General features: G+C 43.6%; 1 protein-coding gene across 1 annotated transcript in view; it reads left to right on the top strand.

Annotated features, from left to right (window-relative positions):
* LOC144679025 (putative beta-1,3-galactosyl-O-glycosyl-glycoprotein beta-1,6-N-acetylglucosaminyltransferase 7) overlaps window positions 1–13,376 on the top strand; it is a 54,491-nt gene extending 41,115 nt beyond the window's left edge. The window contains exon 3 of the mRNA XM_078539252.1: window positions 9,662–13,376. Coding sequence (XP_078395378.1) covers window positions 9,662–9,909 — 248 coding nt within the window. The 3' untranslated portion in view covers window positions 9,910–13,376. The remainder of the gene's footprint in view (window positions 1–9,661) is intronic.
* Window positions 13,377–17,440: the final 4,064 nt, after the last annotated feature.

The following is a 17,440-nucleotide window of genomic DNA, read 5'->3' on the forward strand; positions in this document are numbered from 1 at the left end:
TTCAGTAAGATCATGGCTGATCTGGTTGTGGTTTCAACTCCGATTTCCTGTCTCTCCCCACCTATCAAAAATTTAACTGTGCCTTGAATAAATTCATGACCCAGCCTCATCTGCTTTCTGAGGAAGAGAATTCCACATACTAATGACCGTCTAAGAGAAAAAAATTCTCCTCATCTCTGTCTTAAAAGGGAGACCTCTTATTCTTAAAGTGGAAACAACCTCCCAGTATCCACCCTATCAAGTCCCCTCACAATTTTATATGCTTCAATAAGATCACCATTTGTGTATGATTGTCGATGGGCTGACTCATGTTAAGCCTGTGATAGGTCCCTCAGTGATTTCCATTGAGACCACAAGGATTGATATCCCTTTAGATTCTGGATGCCAATCTTGGAAAGTTGTTTATGATTTTGGAAATGCAGGAAAAGTCAAGTGAATAGAAAGCAAGCACTTCTCCCCAACACAATATTTATCTTTTTAAAAAGTAGGCATTTTGAATGTGTTGTATTTTCTATTCATTTATGTAAGCCCAGTCAAACCACTTTCTATGACTTCTTTAGAAGTCTGCCTGCCCAAATTAGTATCAGAAAACACTCCTAACGCTCTTGGCTACACAACAGAAGGCTGATCTCTCTGTCAAATAGTCAGACAGGACTTTTTTCCGAACTCTATCACAAGGTGGTGCTCCTCTTCAACAAAGATATAAATCATACTGAGTCAGGAAATCAATGCTATTCATATCTGAACCAGGAGGCTTCACATAATTCATGCCCAAACTGATGGAAAGTGGGAGGTTCACTGTGGATTGATGCATCTTATAGAGCAATTTACTAAGTACAGACATGCTCCACACTCAAGTTGAAGTGCAAACAGAAGAAAATATCCTGTATAATGTTTATGTGCACTATACGTGAGAACACAAGAAATAGGAGCAGGAGTAGGCCATTCAGCCCACTGAGCCTGCTCCACCATTCAATAAGATCATGGTTGAACTGATTGTGGCCTTAGCTCCACTTTCCTGCCTGTCCTACATAACCCTTGCCTCTCTTATAAATCAAAAATCTATCTAACTCAGCAATGAATATATTCAATGACCCAGCCTCCTCAGCTCTCTGTGGAGGTGAATTTCAAAGATTAATGACCCTCTGAGAGAAGAAATTCCTTCTCATCTCTAATACATAAAAGACCTTATTTTTAAACTGTGTCCCCAGTTCTAGCTTCCCCATGTACTGTACTCATAATGTTCTTTTTTTGGAGCGCATGAGTGATTTGTTTAAGTCCATGACAACTTAAAGGGTCCAACTTTTGCACAGCCTCTGCAGGGACTTTTGGATGTTGTGTAGCCACAGAGCTTAGAGGGAAAATTGGTCATGATGTGAAACCCAAAGAGCAAACAATATAATGTGACTTTGTTTTTCTCTTACCTGAAGGCAGGTAAATAAGCGTGTCAAGTCGAATATGAATTCCACTGAAGCTAATTTTATAGATGGTATTTCTCTTTTAAGATTATCTGCATGAAGCAGTGATCTTACAACTTTTGAAGCATTTAAAAATTTGGCAATATTGGCTGGTTTTATTGTGTGTGATACCTGAGTGAGTGCTAGCTGTTTCTGGAAGCACTGATCTTCACAACCAGCTGGATGTAAAGCTACATGCCTCACTAAAACTAGCTGTTGGGTACATCTATTTCAGCAGATTGTTCCAGGCTGCCAGATTTGGAAATTTCTGGTAATTTTCTGTTCATGTTGCAGCTTACTAAATCCAACCCGTATTACTTGTAACTGGCAGCAGTGACATAGGTTTTGCTTAATGTATAAGAAGCCATCAAGCCCCTCCCCTTACTTCTAATATAAATCGTAATCATTTCAACGTTTTGTTTCCCTTCTCCCACAATTATGCCCCACACCTTCCCAGTGCAATGATATTGTGAATGTTTTGGAATATTTATGCAGATGTTGGGGAGGAGCAGGAGGGAATGTCAGAGAAGTTAGAGTAAAATAGTATTATCTGCTGAAGTTCACAATACGTGTTGATGGATCCACCAAGTATGTCAATCACCATTTTCCAGAAACTACACATTCAATTATGTAGGCCATAGCTCAATTGGGAGCACATTTGTCTCCGACAGATGGCTAAGGTTTCAAATCCCATCCTAGAGAATGGAGCATAAAATCTTTTACAGCAGGAGGATAATCACACAACACAGAAGGCAATTTGGGATTTCACCCACAGACTAATTGATGGGGATTATATCCTCCAACCATCTGGGGTGAACTCTTTGCTTGAACCTCCCATGCCAGGTTCCTTGTCAGGAGTGCCCAACCCTAATTGACTTGGTTCAGAGGGCAGGAGTCAACCACATTGCTGTGGGTCTGGAGTCACATGTAGGCCAGGCCAGACCGGGTAAGGACTGCAGATTTCCTTCCTTAGTGAACCAAATGGGTTTTTACAACAATCAACAATGATCAGACTTTTTTTATTAAATTCAAATTTCACCATCTGCTGTGGTGGGATTTGAACCTCGGTCCCCAGAGCATTACCCTGGGTCTCTGGAATACCAGTCCAGTGACAATACCACTATGCCATTGCCTCCCCCCCCTCAATACTGATCCCCTGGTTGATCAGTTAAAATTTTATTCAGCATTTCATCAATCTCTGAATGATTCGTTTCACTAAGTACATTGTTTTTTTTTATTATTCATTCACGGGATGTAGGCTTCATTGGCTGGGCCAGCCTTTACTGCCCATCCCTGGTTGCCCTTGAGAAGGTGGTGGTGAGCTGCCTTCTTGAACCGTGGCAGTCCATGTGGTGTTGATAAACTCAAAGTGCTGTTAGGAAGAGAGTTCCAGGATTTTGACCCAGCAACAGTAAAGGAGCGGCGATATATTTCCAAGTCAGGATGGTGAGTGACTTGGAGGGGAACTTCCAGGTGATGGTGTTCCTATCTATCTATCTGCTGCCCTTGTTCTTCTAGATTGTGGTGGTCGTGGGTTTGGAAGGTGCTGTCTAAGGAGCCTTGGTAAATTCCTGCAGTGCATCTTGTAGATGGTACACACTGCTGCCACTGTGCATCGGTGGTGGAGGGAGTGAATATTTGTGGACGTGGTGCTAATCAAGCAGGCTGCTTTGTCCTGGATGTTGTCAAGCTTCTTGAGTGTTGTGGGAGCTGCACTCGTCGAGGCAAGTGGGGAGTATTCCATCACACTCCTGACTTGTGCCTTGTAGATGTTGGACAGGCTTTGGGCAGTCAGGAGTTGAGTTACTCGACGCAGGATTCCTAGCCTCTGACCCGCTCTTGTAGGCAGGTATTTATATGGCTAGTCCAGTTCAGTTTCTGGTCAATGGTAACCCCCAGGATGTTGATAGTGGGGGATTCAGTGATGGTAATGCCATTGAACATCAAGGGGAAATGGTTAGATTCTCTCTTGCCTGGCACTTGTGTGGCGCGAATATTACTTGCCACTTGTCAGCCCAAGCCTGGATGTTGTCCAGGTCTTGCTGCATTTGGACATAGACTGCTTCAGGCCTAGCATCTTTGTGTGAGTGTTCGGCAGCAGCGGGCTGAGGAGGCACTGGAGCCCTGATATGTCCCACCCTGGTTAGGGTGGGCTGTGCGCAAAGAGAGTCCATGTACAATTTGTACTAATCAATGCTCGTGTCTCATTTTCAGGAGAAGAATGCTCATAATACTGCAGAATGTGCGAGGACTGGCGGAGGCCAGGCATAGATCGCCATTCTTAGCCGGTTCGAGCAGGAGGTCCTGCATTTGGGGAGGCGCCATGCGCCCAGGTCCACTGGCGTCGGTGAGACTGGGGTGCCCCAGCCAGGTATTTATGCCCAACAGTGAGTTCAGCATTGTTTTCCCAACAGCCATAGCAGTGCTAAATGTTAAGTGATTTAATTTTGCAACATGGCTTGGCCATTGCTTATGAAAGGATGAGCGCAAAATGATCTGGAGGACAGGGATGCACGTTGACATTGTCTCCACGTTAACTGATCCACTGTCCTTGTTCTTCCTTTCAGCATCAGCGGAGCAGGGCCGGGAGGAGGAGCGGGGCCGGGAGGAGGAGCAGCAGAGGCCCCCTCTCACTCCTGAGGGCCCTGAAGTCTCAGCTGCGTCACACCATCTCTGCCAGGCAGGCACCAGTGCAGATATTAGCACCTCGATGGGAATTCGAACATCAGCTAGTTTCCTGGGGCACAGCGGTGAGGGCACTTCACAGTTGCTGGAGGAGCTGGCAGAGACAAAGTGCCATGGCGCCAGCAGTCGGAGGACTGCAGGGGAACAGGCATATGCTCAGTCGGTGGCTGGTGATGTGCCTCTGGAGTCGTCTGCTACGCAGCAGGGGCAGGAAATGTGGCCGGGTGGGCGGGAGCATCTGCATATGATGCATGAGGCTATGCTTCGCTTGGTGTACGTGGTGGAGGAGTCCACGCGGACCCTCGCCAATGCAATGAGCCTCATGCCCGAGCACCACGCTTCCTCCATGGAAAGAGTGGCGACTCTCGTGGAGACCCCCTCCAGGAGACCCGTCTGGGCTCCCTGGGGGTGAGCTCTCACCAGCAAGCCCTCACATCGGCATTGACCTCAGCTGGTCATTGCCAGTGTGGGAGATGGTCTGGGCATCAAGTTTCCCAGCTTGGTGCCCATCCATCCACGGTGAGCAGGGAGGTCCGAAGCGACCTCATGTCGGCGCAGCAGCTGCCTGTCGTCTCTGCAGGCTCGTCTCACAGCGCTCTGGATGAGGGCGGCAGCTCCTCAGCCCCTCTCCCAATGACCGTTGCATCCGGTGAGGCTGCAACAACTGGGGAGATGCCAGCTGTGGAACTGGCCGCTCCCTCCCAGGCGGGGCCAGCACAGGCTCCACAGGCCAGAGGACGTCCTCCAAGATCGTTGAGGCCAACAGAGTGAGCAGGCTGTCTTAGATGTCAGTGCCAGCGAGGGGGGAGCACCTAGATGCAGCACCCGGAAACGAAAACATAAGGCACCTTAGGCACACCACGGGTTTTTTACTGGTGCTTTTGTGTTGGCCCAAGATGAGGTCCTTATGATTTGTTCTGATTTGTAACACTATTGTCTTTTCCTTTTTTGCATAAGTTTGTTTGCTTGACATATTAAATTCAGATAAGTCACCATGGCTGAGGGTGCCTCTTTTCTTCTGCATTTGGATAGTTTCCACAAATGTAATGAGTGCTTTGTTGGACATTCAGCTTTATTAAAAAGGCCCTTAGTTACTTTTCCTAACCTGGCAGATTTTGCACTTAGGTGTCAAGTATGGAGCCTACAGCCCAGGCTTGCCCTGGAAGTCCATCTGTGGTGTGCTAGCTGAAGGTTCATTGGGTTAAAGCTTCCTTAGGTGTCCCTGCCTCCCTGCGGTATGCCTGGGTCAGTGTCTACCCCCTCAGCATTTCCCTGTGCGTGCTCATCCTCGGACTCACTGCTGGACTCATGGTGTGCAGCTGCAGCCACTGCGTCAACATCTTCATCGTCCACTGCATCCCCCCTTTCCAGTGCAAGATTGTGGAGAGTGCAGCATGCAATCACTATCAGTGACACATGATCTGGGGGGTACTGGAATGCGCCCCCTGAGTGGTCCAGGCATCAGAAGCGCATCTTGAAAAGACTAATGGTTCTCTCCACCACAGCCCTTGTGGAGGCGTGGCTCCTATTGTACCGCTGCTCAGCTTCTGTTCTTGGATGGCGGAGAGGGGTCATGAGCCACTTTCTGAGGGGGATAGCCCTTGTCATCCAGCAGCCATCCATCAAGCCGGGCTGGAGCACTGAAGAGTCCGGGAGTGTCTGAGGATGTAGGCATCATGGGAGCTGCCTGGGTACCTGGCACAGACTTGTAGAATCAGCATCCTGTGATCACACACTATCTGCACGTTCATGGAGTAGAAGCCCTTCCTGTTGACGAAGGCACCGGGCTCACTCGCTGGTGCCTTGATGGCCACATTTGTGCAGTCTATTGCACCCTGGATGCGGGGGGGAAACAATCACCGCAAAGCCTCTGGCTCGTTGTGTCTGACTTGCCTGGTCCCAACGGAGGTGGATGAAGGTCAGTGCACACCTGAAGAGTGTCTGTAACCTGCTTGACACGTGTGGACAGCTGATTGGGAGACATCGTAAAGATTACCCCCCGAGCCCTGGAAGGAGCCAGAGGCATAGAAGTTGAGGGCAGCTGTGACCTTCAGAGCCACTGGCATTGGGTGTCCACCCACACAGTTAGGGGAGATCTCAGGCCCAATCATCTGACCGATATAGTTGACTGTCTTCCTTGAGAGATGGAGCCTCCTTCGGCACTGCATCTCAGACATATTGAGGTAGCTGCTTCGCCGCCTGTATACCCTGGCAGCAGGATAGTGGCGTCTTCTGCGGCCCCTCCTGCCTTGGTCCACCTCTTGGCTCTCCGCCCCTTGTGTCTGTGCCTGTACTTCCAAAGGTGGCTCCCCTGGAGCCAGAATGTGCACTCCTGGCCTCCTACCGCTTCTAGCCCTCCCTCCCTCCTCAGAGGAGCTGCCTCCAGTGGACAGTTCAGCTTCCATTCCCAGGCTAAGGGAAGGCTTCCTGAAACCTGCAGGCCCAGAAAAGATTCCTCACCGCAGAGTCCTGACTTGAAGGTTAAGAGTCCAGACAAAGCAGCTGGTATGCATTTTGAAGTACTGCAGATCATACAGGAAAGTTTCAATAACTTTGAAAAATAAATACTTGACAAAGCACACTCGCAACCCCAGTGAGCCCTCTTATCCCGCCCGTGGGTGAGGTTTATACAAATGTGTCCTGCCCGTTGCATTCCTGCGCCGACCCGAACATTGCACAGGCGCCAAAAAATCAGCGCCGATTGGTGAGTCAAGGGCCTTAAGTGGCCCGTTAATTAATGGCGGGTGCGCGTCGGACATCACTGCGTGCCCGCCCAACGAAATATCGTGATGGCGCGCAGTGACGTCGGGACCCTCACCTGACATCATCGCACGTCATTTTACGCGCAGGGCCTGCCCCCGCACGCCAACGGGAAAATTCTGCCCTTGGAATTCTGTGCCCCAGAATATGTTGAATATGTTCAAGACTGAGATTGATAGATTTCTACATGTTAAAAATATCAAGATATGCAGAGAGAGTGCAAGAAAGTGGTGTTGAAGTAGGTCAACCATGAACCTACATTGAAGGCAAAGTGGGCTCGAAGGGCTGAATGGCCGATTCCTGCTCCTATTCTTAAGTTCTTAACTAATCACTTCCATTAGCCTCGTATAATTCCCCTCAACTACACCTGCGTCTTTTTACCAGGATTTTTAACCCTTGACAAGTAGGATGAGCAAATTGCTTATGTGATTTCAGACGATTTGTTTTTATTACTTCTCATCACCCAATGCTATTAATATTTGTCTCTCACTCTTGAGCAACAACATGTTTTGTTCAGGGGATACAATAATATCCTGATTGGGTAAGCTGCAGATGCACCGACTTTCCAAAAATATTTGTTTCGTCATTCTCCATGTCAAGTTTCCTTTGTACCTTTTTCATGGAACATTTACTCAACAGCATAGCTATAATGCCAGCTATTTTAAATGGAATTACAACACGCTTTACTAACCTTAATGTATTGTCGTTGCCAAACCTGAAACAAGTATTCTTTTATATTCTTTGACCTTCTGTTAACCCTCACTACTTAGGGAAACAAGATAACATTTTAGCCAGTCATGCATATGGTTGAATGCAAGCACCATCTAAAGTTTTTTTTTTGAGGCAGCAGACATGTGATCCAACAGAGTCAACATCTCCAACATCCACATACCAGTTAAAATCAATTGCCTGTGCATAATCCAGTAGTTTAAATGCTAATACTGATCCAGGGATCCCCAAATTGAATTATCAATCTTTTATACAATCTGTTAAAGCCTATGATAAATTCTTCTATGGAATGGCCATCTGTTTCCTGAAATCTTAGAGAAGAATTTCCCCCCCATTGGGGGGAAGTGCAGGAGCGGGCGCATGCGGCCGCGCCCCCAATCGGGGGCGTGCCGCCATTTTACGTGGGCGGGCAAATTAAGGCCCGCCCAGAGTGACATCCACCAGGAAGCGCTATGTGCTCCCTGTGCGGGCGGGGGGGCGAATTCCCTCAGCCGAGAGTGCGCACGAAAGAGCGCACTCATCTCCCTGAGGCTAAGTGCTGCCTCAGGGAGATCAGCGCCAAATTTAAAAATGGTGAAGGGGCAAAAATAAAACTTCCTTGGCATGTCCCCTCATGTGACATTGTCACATGAGTTGGGACATGTCCATCACTTTTAATCAAACATTTATTAAATTTTTAAAAACCCTCATGAAACTTTATCCCACCCGTGGATGAGGTTTCATGTTTTTTCTGAAGCCCGCCAGGGCTCCCGGCCTGCCAGCCAACCTTAAGATTGGATGGGCAGGTCCATTAATGAGCTTAATTACTTTTCAAATGGCCTCAATAGGCCGTTGACAGGTCGGTGGGCACCCAGCTGATTTGGCTGTGCCCCCGTCGACCTGAAAATGGAAATGACGCGGGGTAATGTCGGGAGTTCCGCCCGATATCATCCCACATCATTTTACACGTCGGCGAGCGCCAACCTAAATATCCTGGCCTATCACATTCTGGCAATGTCTCATAGGAATTTAACAGATCATCTTTCTTGTAAACTTCATCCATGAATTCTAACAAAGTCCAAACCTTCAGCACGATCCAACTCACAAAATACTTCTGATTTTACTTCTTGTAGGAAGCGACAACATTGCAGCCATACCTTCTTTTCTCTTTGGTAGTAATACAGCCAGTGTCCACGAGTCCACTTCATTCTTCCACTGGTCATATGGTTCAAATTTCAAGAACATCAGAGAGCACCCCAATCATTTGCACTTGCTTTTTGCCATTTTCCACAATGACCACTAGGATTTTAATTTTTCTGTCTGAAAATTTATTGTTTAGTTTCCAACCATCACGTTGAGTCAGCTATCCACTGTTGCCATGTTAATAAGAAGAAAGCCCAGTGGTGAAAGATAAAACAGGAGCCAATCTTTAGACAATTTTATAAGCTTTTTTTCACAGGAGGACACCTTACAGACATACACTTTCTAAACTCTCACCCCAGTTTCAATCTATTCCTATTTATAGGAGACCAAATTAATTCTTAGTTAATGCCCGGTACCTGCATCTAATTAAACACAATAACTATGCAACTAATAGCTTTGTAGTGTTACATAAGGAATTTCCAACACATGCATATTATCCATTGTCCTGTTTTCTCTCTCTAACCTTGATGCATGTAGCATCAGTCACATTATCTTTAGGCATGTCAAGCCAAACTGAAAACAGTAACCCACGATATATTGTAAGGTGCTTAGCAGTAAATTTAACTAATGTGAGCAGGCTTTTCAGAAAGTCGTCATTCATTGCATTGTTATTGTGCCTTAACAAAAAGACTGACCTTGATTTTTTTTTTGCTATAAATTTTAGTACATCAATTTTTGTTTCTATTGATTAACATTGGTGGTGATTGTCCTTCACCTTCTAGGTTGGAGACAAATGCAGATTAATTTTTGAATTGTGACATTAAGATTGTAATGTCATAGCCGTACAACTTACCACTATCACTGTACATAAATTAAGATGCCTTTTTCATCTGTTTTGTTTCCTTCAGGTCACTATGTTCGCAGCATCTGTGTGTATGGGCTGGGAGACCTGGAATGGCTTGCCCAAAAGGACAGTTTATTTGCAAACAAATTTGAAGTCAACAGCCACCCACTGGTGGCACAGTGCATGGAGCGGTGGTTAAGGCCAAAGACTTTGTCTCAGTCTGAAGTACCTATTCAGCAAGGATGGTACATTAAGAATAACAAGTGTTTCTTTGACATCGAAAACAATGATTGTAGCATCCCTTTGATGTGATGGGCAGATCCTTGATTGTACCAGAAGCAAGGAAAAGAAAGAGTTTCCATATCCCACATCCTTTTTTTTAATCCTAAAAGGAAACTAGTTTTCCGTCAGTGGTTAGATAGAAAAATGTTTTCTCATCTTTCTTTTTCCATTTAGAAATTTGCTGCTTCCCTTGTCCTCCAATTTGTATCGCGTTGAAAGTTTTATATTTTTCTTCTCATGTTTAACTTCTGTGTTGAACATCATTTGTGAGTGAAGAGGATGAATGGATGGCCAACACTCCCAAAGTCCCTGCCAAATATGTGCATTCATCTGCTAGAAGATATAGAAGAGCAGCCATGATTTTATTTTCTCCTTTCTTCCACCTGCTTGTTGCCTCCTTTGCTTGGTACCCCTTCCGATGGATGGGAAAGGAAGATTGTCAACATGCTGAAACTATAAATTATTTTCTACAGAATACATTGGCAGTATCCTCAAGCAGGCAACCAAAGCAACAGGATGCATCCAATTCAGAAAACCAGAGCCACCGAAAGAATAGTAATTTAGAAAATGAGCTACTTTAACAATCGAAAAGCACTATAATGGAATGCATTAAGAATGTTTAAGGAGGATCAGATTAGCAACTCATAGACACTGGATGGTCTGAGAAAAAATGGAGCTTGTTCTATTTAAAAATCTGATGCATAATCCAAGGAATTCAAAATTTTATAATGCGGTAACTATGGTGGGCAAACATTGGAGTCCATTGTTAAGACAACAATTTAAGCAATTTAATTCAAGTTAACGTATCAATGAATAGAAACTAATGTTTAACAAATTTTATTGGTGTTTTCTGAGGATGAAACAATTAATTAATGAGGTTAAGAAACTGGATATTTTATAACTTAACTTTCAGAAAGCAAGTGGTATAAGTTTTATCACATGAGATTTACAGCTATAATGAAAGCCAAAGATGTTAAGCTTCATGTAAAGTGGAGTACTGTATTAATTTTATTATTAATAGGAAACAGAGTATTTAACCATTGTTTTAGTTCTAATAGGTCACTTTAGATCAAAGGAGTCTGGCCTTGGAGGCGCTACCATTTCAGATATTTATCATATGATGAAAATACTCCAAGTATTGTAAGTAGTAATTGAGCAGATAAATCACGATTAAGATTGAAAAATGTAACAGCATTGAATATTGACAAAATAACTGCTGATACGGAATATAGAGAAAATCATCTTGTATTTATAAAGCACCTTTACTGTAGATGTAAACCCAAAGGCACTTTGGTGGTGGTGTGTTATAGTTCACTCAGGGAGTCAGAGCTGCTGTGGCAACATGCATGTTGTAGTCTGGAGCTATGGATATTGATGGTAGAGGCTCCAAAGTTCTTTCACATGGCTGACCAGGAATCTCTCCCACTGTTACTGCCTGCCTTTGGCATATGTTGGAAGGATTTGCAGGTTGATACTCAGCTTGTTTGGCCATATTATGAACGCACCTTCCTTTGCCATCGAGTCCCGGAGTGGGACTTGAACCCGGAGGGTCTGCTTTAGAGGCAGGGACACTACCCACTGCGCCACAAGACCACCAAAGGCACCTTACAGAAGCATAATTCAATAAAAATGAATGCCAGTCAAAAATTGAGATATTACAAAGGATGTTAGAAAGAGATGGGTTTAAGGAGGGTCTTAAAAAAGAAGCAAAGATTTTAATGAGGGAATTCCAAAATATAAAGTCTAGTTGGCTGAAGGCGCAGTCACCACTGATGGGGTGAAGGGAATGTGGGATGTTAACAGGCTAGGAGTCCAAAGAACACATAAAAAGATTTTAAATGCAAGGATGAGAGCTTTACATTAGGGAATTGGGAACCAGTATAGATCATAAAGGACAGAGGTAACTGGTGAGCAGGACATTGTGCAGGCTTGGATAGAGGTAGCAGAGTTTGGATGAGTTGAAATTTAGGGAGTTTATTGTTAAGTAAGGTGTTGCAAAACAAAAGTTTTGAGTAGTAGTTGGTCTAATGTTGGAAGAAAAGTCATATTAAATAGCAGAAATTGCAGAAGCATTTAGAATGTTTTAGAATCTATAATTCCATTCATGGAACGAATATAAATCCAAAAAAAGGTTTGTCACAAGCTGTTAGCTTATTGGTGAAACAAAACCTGAAGTATTATATCTATTTTTGATCAATAATTGCATATGGCCGATGCACTGAAAAAATTTCTAAGCAAGTGAATAAGAATGATATCAGGTCTAAAGGGAGCCAAAAGGAGCTAAGTCTTACGAGTCAAGTTACATTTACATTGCATTTCTAGTATCGGTGTGAAGTGGTGTTCCTTTGTACCAATTCTAAATTTTTCTTGTAAATCCTAACCTGACTCCCAAGTGAACTTTTTTTTTTAGAGTCAACTTGGGCTCTGACTCTTGATTCACCCTAAAACCTTTTCTTATCGCTGTGCAATGAAACCATTTGACATGGATGCTACTGCTTATAATATAATTTTGACTTAATTATGTGGGGGGATTGTCAAAGCGAATATGAGTATATTCTTTGTACAGAAGGAACAGGAAAGACTTTACGCAACGTTGTGTTAGTTGTTGTAAAATTGGACATGCTGTACACCATGTGTAGGGAATGCTCACTGGGGATCTGGGTACATTCTTCATCCCACCATTCCCCAAAAATAAGTCATACTTTATTTTGTGTATTTTCCATATTTTGTGTAGAGAATTGTATTTATTTTAATATTTTGTGCATATACTTCAAATGGGAGTATATGACTCATGGGAGAATATATCCCACAGAGATGGACAGGAAATTAACAGTTAATCATTTGCACTGTGATAAACTATTAACAAAACACTGTAGTTCTGAGTCTAGAAATTAATGATGCTTATGATCAGTTTTATATTCCTCTATCTGCCATTTTATTGTAGGTGCCAGCTGATTTATTTTAAACATGTTAATACTTAAATTCACTTACGAAGGAATGTTGTATGGATGTGTTAAGTGTTCAGCTGCTAATATTACCAGATGAATCAGCGATAATCTAATATACTTTTTAATAATACTAATTGTCCCAAAGCTTTATGAACTTGCTCAGCAGATTGGTGGTTGACTGTACGTTATATGCTTTGTCACCTTGTGCTTTTCAAAGCAAGTCTGATATACCCTTTGGATATACGTAATATATATAAGGATTAAACATAGTAATCCAGAATTTCGGGTTGGCCTATTTTGCAGCCAGCATGAATTCAATTTGTTTTAAATGGGACTCCACTGGCAACTAGTGGTCAAATAAGCGCTGATTGGAAAATTGGTCAAATGTATGTAGAAGGTACGTTGATTAACCAAAACATTCCTTTAAACTTCATTCTGCATAGACTTGTTCATGGGCTGAATGGACATCTTCTGTGCCGTAATGACTTGTGACTATATTTTAGTCTCAATATAGATATCTATCACTTATTAAATGTACTTAAAAAGTAATTGTTTTTTTGTTCATTTACGGAATGTGGGCATCACTGGCTGGGCCAGCATTTATTGCCCATCCCTAATTGCATTTGAGAAGGTGGTGGTGAGCTGCTTTCTTGAACCGCTGCAGTCCATGTGGTGTAGGTATGCCCACTGTGCTGTTAGGGAGGAGTTCCAGGGTTTTGACCCAGCAATAGTGAAGGAACGGTGATATATTTCCAAGTCAGGATGGTGAGTGACTCGGAGGGGAACTTCCAGGTGGTGATGTTCCCATCTATCTGCTGCCCTTGTCCTTCTGGATGGTAGTGGTCGTGGGTTTGAAAGGTACTGCCTAAGGAGCCTTGGTGAGTTTCTGCAGTGCATCTTGTAGCTGGTACACACTGCTGCTACTGTGACATGACTTATGTTTTGAGGGTTACATACACCGGTTTTTCAGATGATAGAACAAGTTGAGAAGGCTGTTTCTCAAAAAAAACAACAGGATCCATGGCATTCTAAACCAGTCATAGAGCATGGAAGCAAGGAAGTAATGCTAAAGTATTATGATGGAATACTCTCCACTTGCCTGAATGAGTGCAGCTCTAACAACATTTAAGAAGCTAGAAACCATCCAGCACAAAGCTGTCTGCTTTGATTGGCACCCCATTGCCACATTAAACATTCACTCCTTCCACTGCCGGTCCACAGTGGCAGTAGAAGGCACCTTCCAAACCCACAACCTCTACCACCCAGAACGAGAAGGGATGCGGGCAAAGGGGATCATCATCACTTGCAAGCTCTCCTCCAAATCACACACCATCCTAACTTGAAAATATATCACTGTTCCTTCATTGTAGCTGGGTCAAAATCCTGGAACTCCCTGCCTGACAGCACTGGGTGTACTTAACACTGTTGTCATAACTGCCGTCGGCTGTCCCTCAATTTGAGGATAATGTCTACTCAGGCCCGCGAATTTCTGCTATGGTTCTTCATGCGACTGAACAGGCTCATTCTCGACTGCAGCTCTTTGGACACATTGGGAAGGAGGTAGAGGGATCTGGAGTGCAGGATTTGCTTCCTTTTCTTCTCTGCTGCCGGTCTGCCTCATCATTAAGGTGTTTGGACTCAAAGCATTTTGGCAGCTTGATGGACAAGTTGTCACCATTTTGAATGAATGGTAGCAAGCTCCTCCCAGTCATTAATGTCAATGCTGCCATGCTTCAAAGAGAGCTTCAAAGTATCTTTGAAGTGTTTTCTTTGTCCTCTCCTGGAACACTGGCCATTTGAGAGCTGAGAAAATGGGACTTGGTGGGGGAAATGCTTTTCGCCAGCCGAACACAGTGTCCATTCCATTGTAGTTGATTTTAGTAGAAGATAGGAGCAGGAGTAGGCCATTCAGCCCTTCAAGTTTACTCTGCCATTCAATATGATCATGGCTGATCCTCTATCTCAATGCCATATTCTTGCTCTCTCCCCATACCCCTTGACTCCTTTAGTGTCTAGAAATCCATCTGATTCCTCCTTAAATATATTCAGTGACTTGGCCTCCACAGCCTTCTGTAGTGGGGAATTCCTCAGGTTCACCACCCTCTGAGTGAAGAAATTTCTTCTCCTCCTCAGCTTTAAATGGTCTACCCCATATCCTAAGACTGTGACTGCTTGTTCTAGACCCCTCCCCCCAGGTAGAGGAAACATCATCTCTGCATTCTGTCTGTCCAGCCTTGTCAGAATTTTATACGTTTCAATGAGATCCCATCTCATCCAACTCTAGTGAATACAGGCCTAGACGACCTAAAATCTCTTCTTATGACAATCCTGCCAACCCAAAAATCAGTCTGGTGAGCCTTTGCTGGACTCCCTCTATGGCAAGTATATCCTTTCTTAGGTAAAGAGATTAAACTGTACACACTGCACCAGGTGTGGCCTCACCAAGGCCCTGTACTGCTGCAGTAAGACATCCTTGCTCCTGTAATCAAATCTTCTCGCAATGAAGGCCAACATACCATTTGCCTTCCTAACTGCTTGTTGCACCTGCATGCTTGCGTTCAGTGATTGATGTACAAAGACACTTAGGTCCCTTTGTACATCAACATTTCCTAATCTATCACCATTTAAATAAAACTCTGCCATTCTGTTTTTCCTACCAAAGTGGATAACTTCACACTTATCCACGTTATAATGCAACTGCTATATATTTGCCCTCTCCAAAACGCCTTGCGGCCTCTTTACATCCACACATTCCCACCTAGTTTTGTGTCATCAGCAAACTTGGAAATATTACATTTGGTTCCCTCATCAAAAATCATTGATGTATGTTGTGAATAGCTGGGGCCCAGGCACTGATCCCTGTGGTACCTCACTAGTAACCGCCTGCCACTCTGAAAAAGATCCATTTGTTCCTACTCTGTGTTTCCTGTCTGCTAACCAATTTTCAATCCATGCCAATATATGACCTCCGATCCCCTGTGCTTTAATTTTGCACACCAACCTCTCATGTGGGAATTTATCAAAAGCTTTCTGAAAGTCCAAATACACCACATCCACTGGTTCTCCCTTATCTTTTCTGCTAGTTATGTTCTCAAAAAAAACTCCAGCAGGTTTACCAAATGTGATTTCCCTTTCATAAACCCATGTTGTCTTTGTCTAATCCCATTGATATTTTCTAAGTATCCTGTTATCACATCCTTTATAATAGATCCTAGCACTTTTCCTACTACTGATGTTAGGCTAACCGGTCTGTAATTCCCTGTTTTCTCCCTCCCTCCTTTTTTAAATAGTGGGGTTACATTTGCCACCCTCCAATCTGCCAGGACTATTCTAGAATCTATTGAGTTTTGGAAGATGAGAACCAATGCACCCACTATTTCCATGGCTGCCACCTTTAGTCCCCCTGGGATGTAGATTATCAGGCCCTGGGGATTTATTGGCTTTCAGTCTCATTAATTTCTCCAGCACTTTTTTTTTACTAATACTAATTTCCTTCAATTCCTCCTTCTCACTAGACCCTTGGTTCCCTAGCATTTCTCAGAAGTTATTTGTGTCTTCCTCCGTGATGACAGAACTAAAATAATTGTTTAATTGCTCTGCCATTTCCTTGTTCTCCATTATAAATTCTCCTGTTGCAGACTGTAAGGGACCTAAGTCTTCACTAATCATTTTCTTTTTACATACTTATAGAAGCTTTTACAGTCCGCTTTTATGTTCCTTGCAGGTTTACTCTCATACTCTTATTTTTTCCCTCTTGATCAACCTCTTTGTCCTCTTTTGCTGAATTCTAAACTGCTCCCAATCCTCAGGCTTGCTACTTTCTAGCAACTTTGTGACTCCTCTTTGGATCTAATACTATCCTTAATTTCTTTCTTTTTTAGCCATGGTTGGGCCACTTTTCCTGTTGTGTTTTTGCGCCAGAAACGAATGTATAACTTTGCAATGCTTACATTTGCTTCATAAATATTAGCCATTGCCTATCCACTGTCATGCATTTTAATGAAGCTCCCCAATCTATCTTAGCCAACGCATCCCTCATACCTTCGTAGTTTCCTTTGTTTAGATTTAGGACTCTAATTTTGGATTGGACTACTACACTTTTCTATCCTAATGAAGAATTCTATCGTGTTATGGTTGCTCTTCGCTAAAGGACCCCACATAACAAGATTATTAATTAACCCCTTCTCATTGTACAATATCAAATCAAGGATAGCCTGTTCCCTTGTTTGTCCCTCGACATACTGGTCAAAAAAACCATCTCGTGTACACGCCACCATATTTATCCACCATAGTATTATTGCTGATTTGGTTTTCCCAGTCTATATGTAGATTAAAGTCACCCATGGTTACTGTAGCATCCTTGTTACATCTCTAATTTCCTGTTTAATGCCGTCCCCTGCCTTACCACTACTGTTTGGAGACCTATAGACAACTCCCATTAATGTTTTCCGCCACTTGTTGCTTCTTAGCTCCACCCAGACTGATTCTACAGCTTTTGATTTTCTCAGTCAATATCCCCCCTCACTACTGCACTGATTCCATCCTTAAATAACAACGCCACCCCACCTCCTTTTCATTTTTGCCTGTCCTTCCTAAACATCAAATACCTTTGG

This window comes from Cetorhinus maximus, chromosome 3 (genome assembly GCF_964194155.1).
Source record: "Cetorhinus maximus chromosome 3, sCetMax3.hap1.1, whole genome shotgun sequence".
In the NCBI taxonomy this organism is placed as follows: Eukaryota; Metazoa; Chordata; class Chondrichthyes; order Lamniformes; family Cetorhinidae; genus Cetorhinus; species Cetorhinus maximus.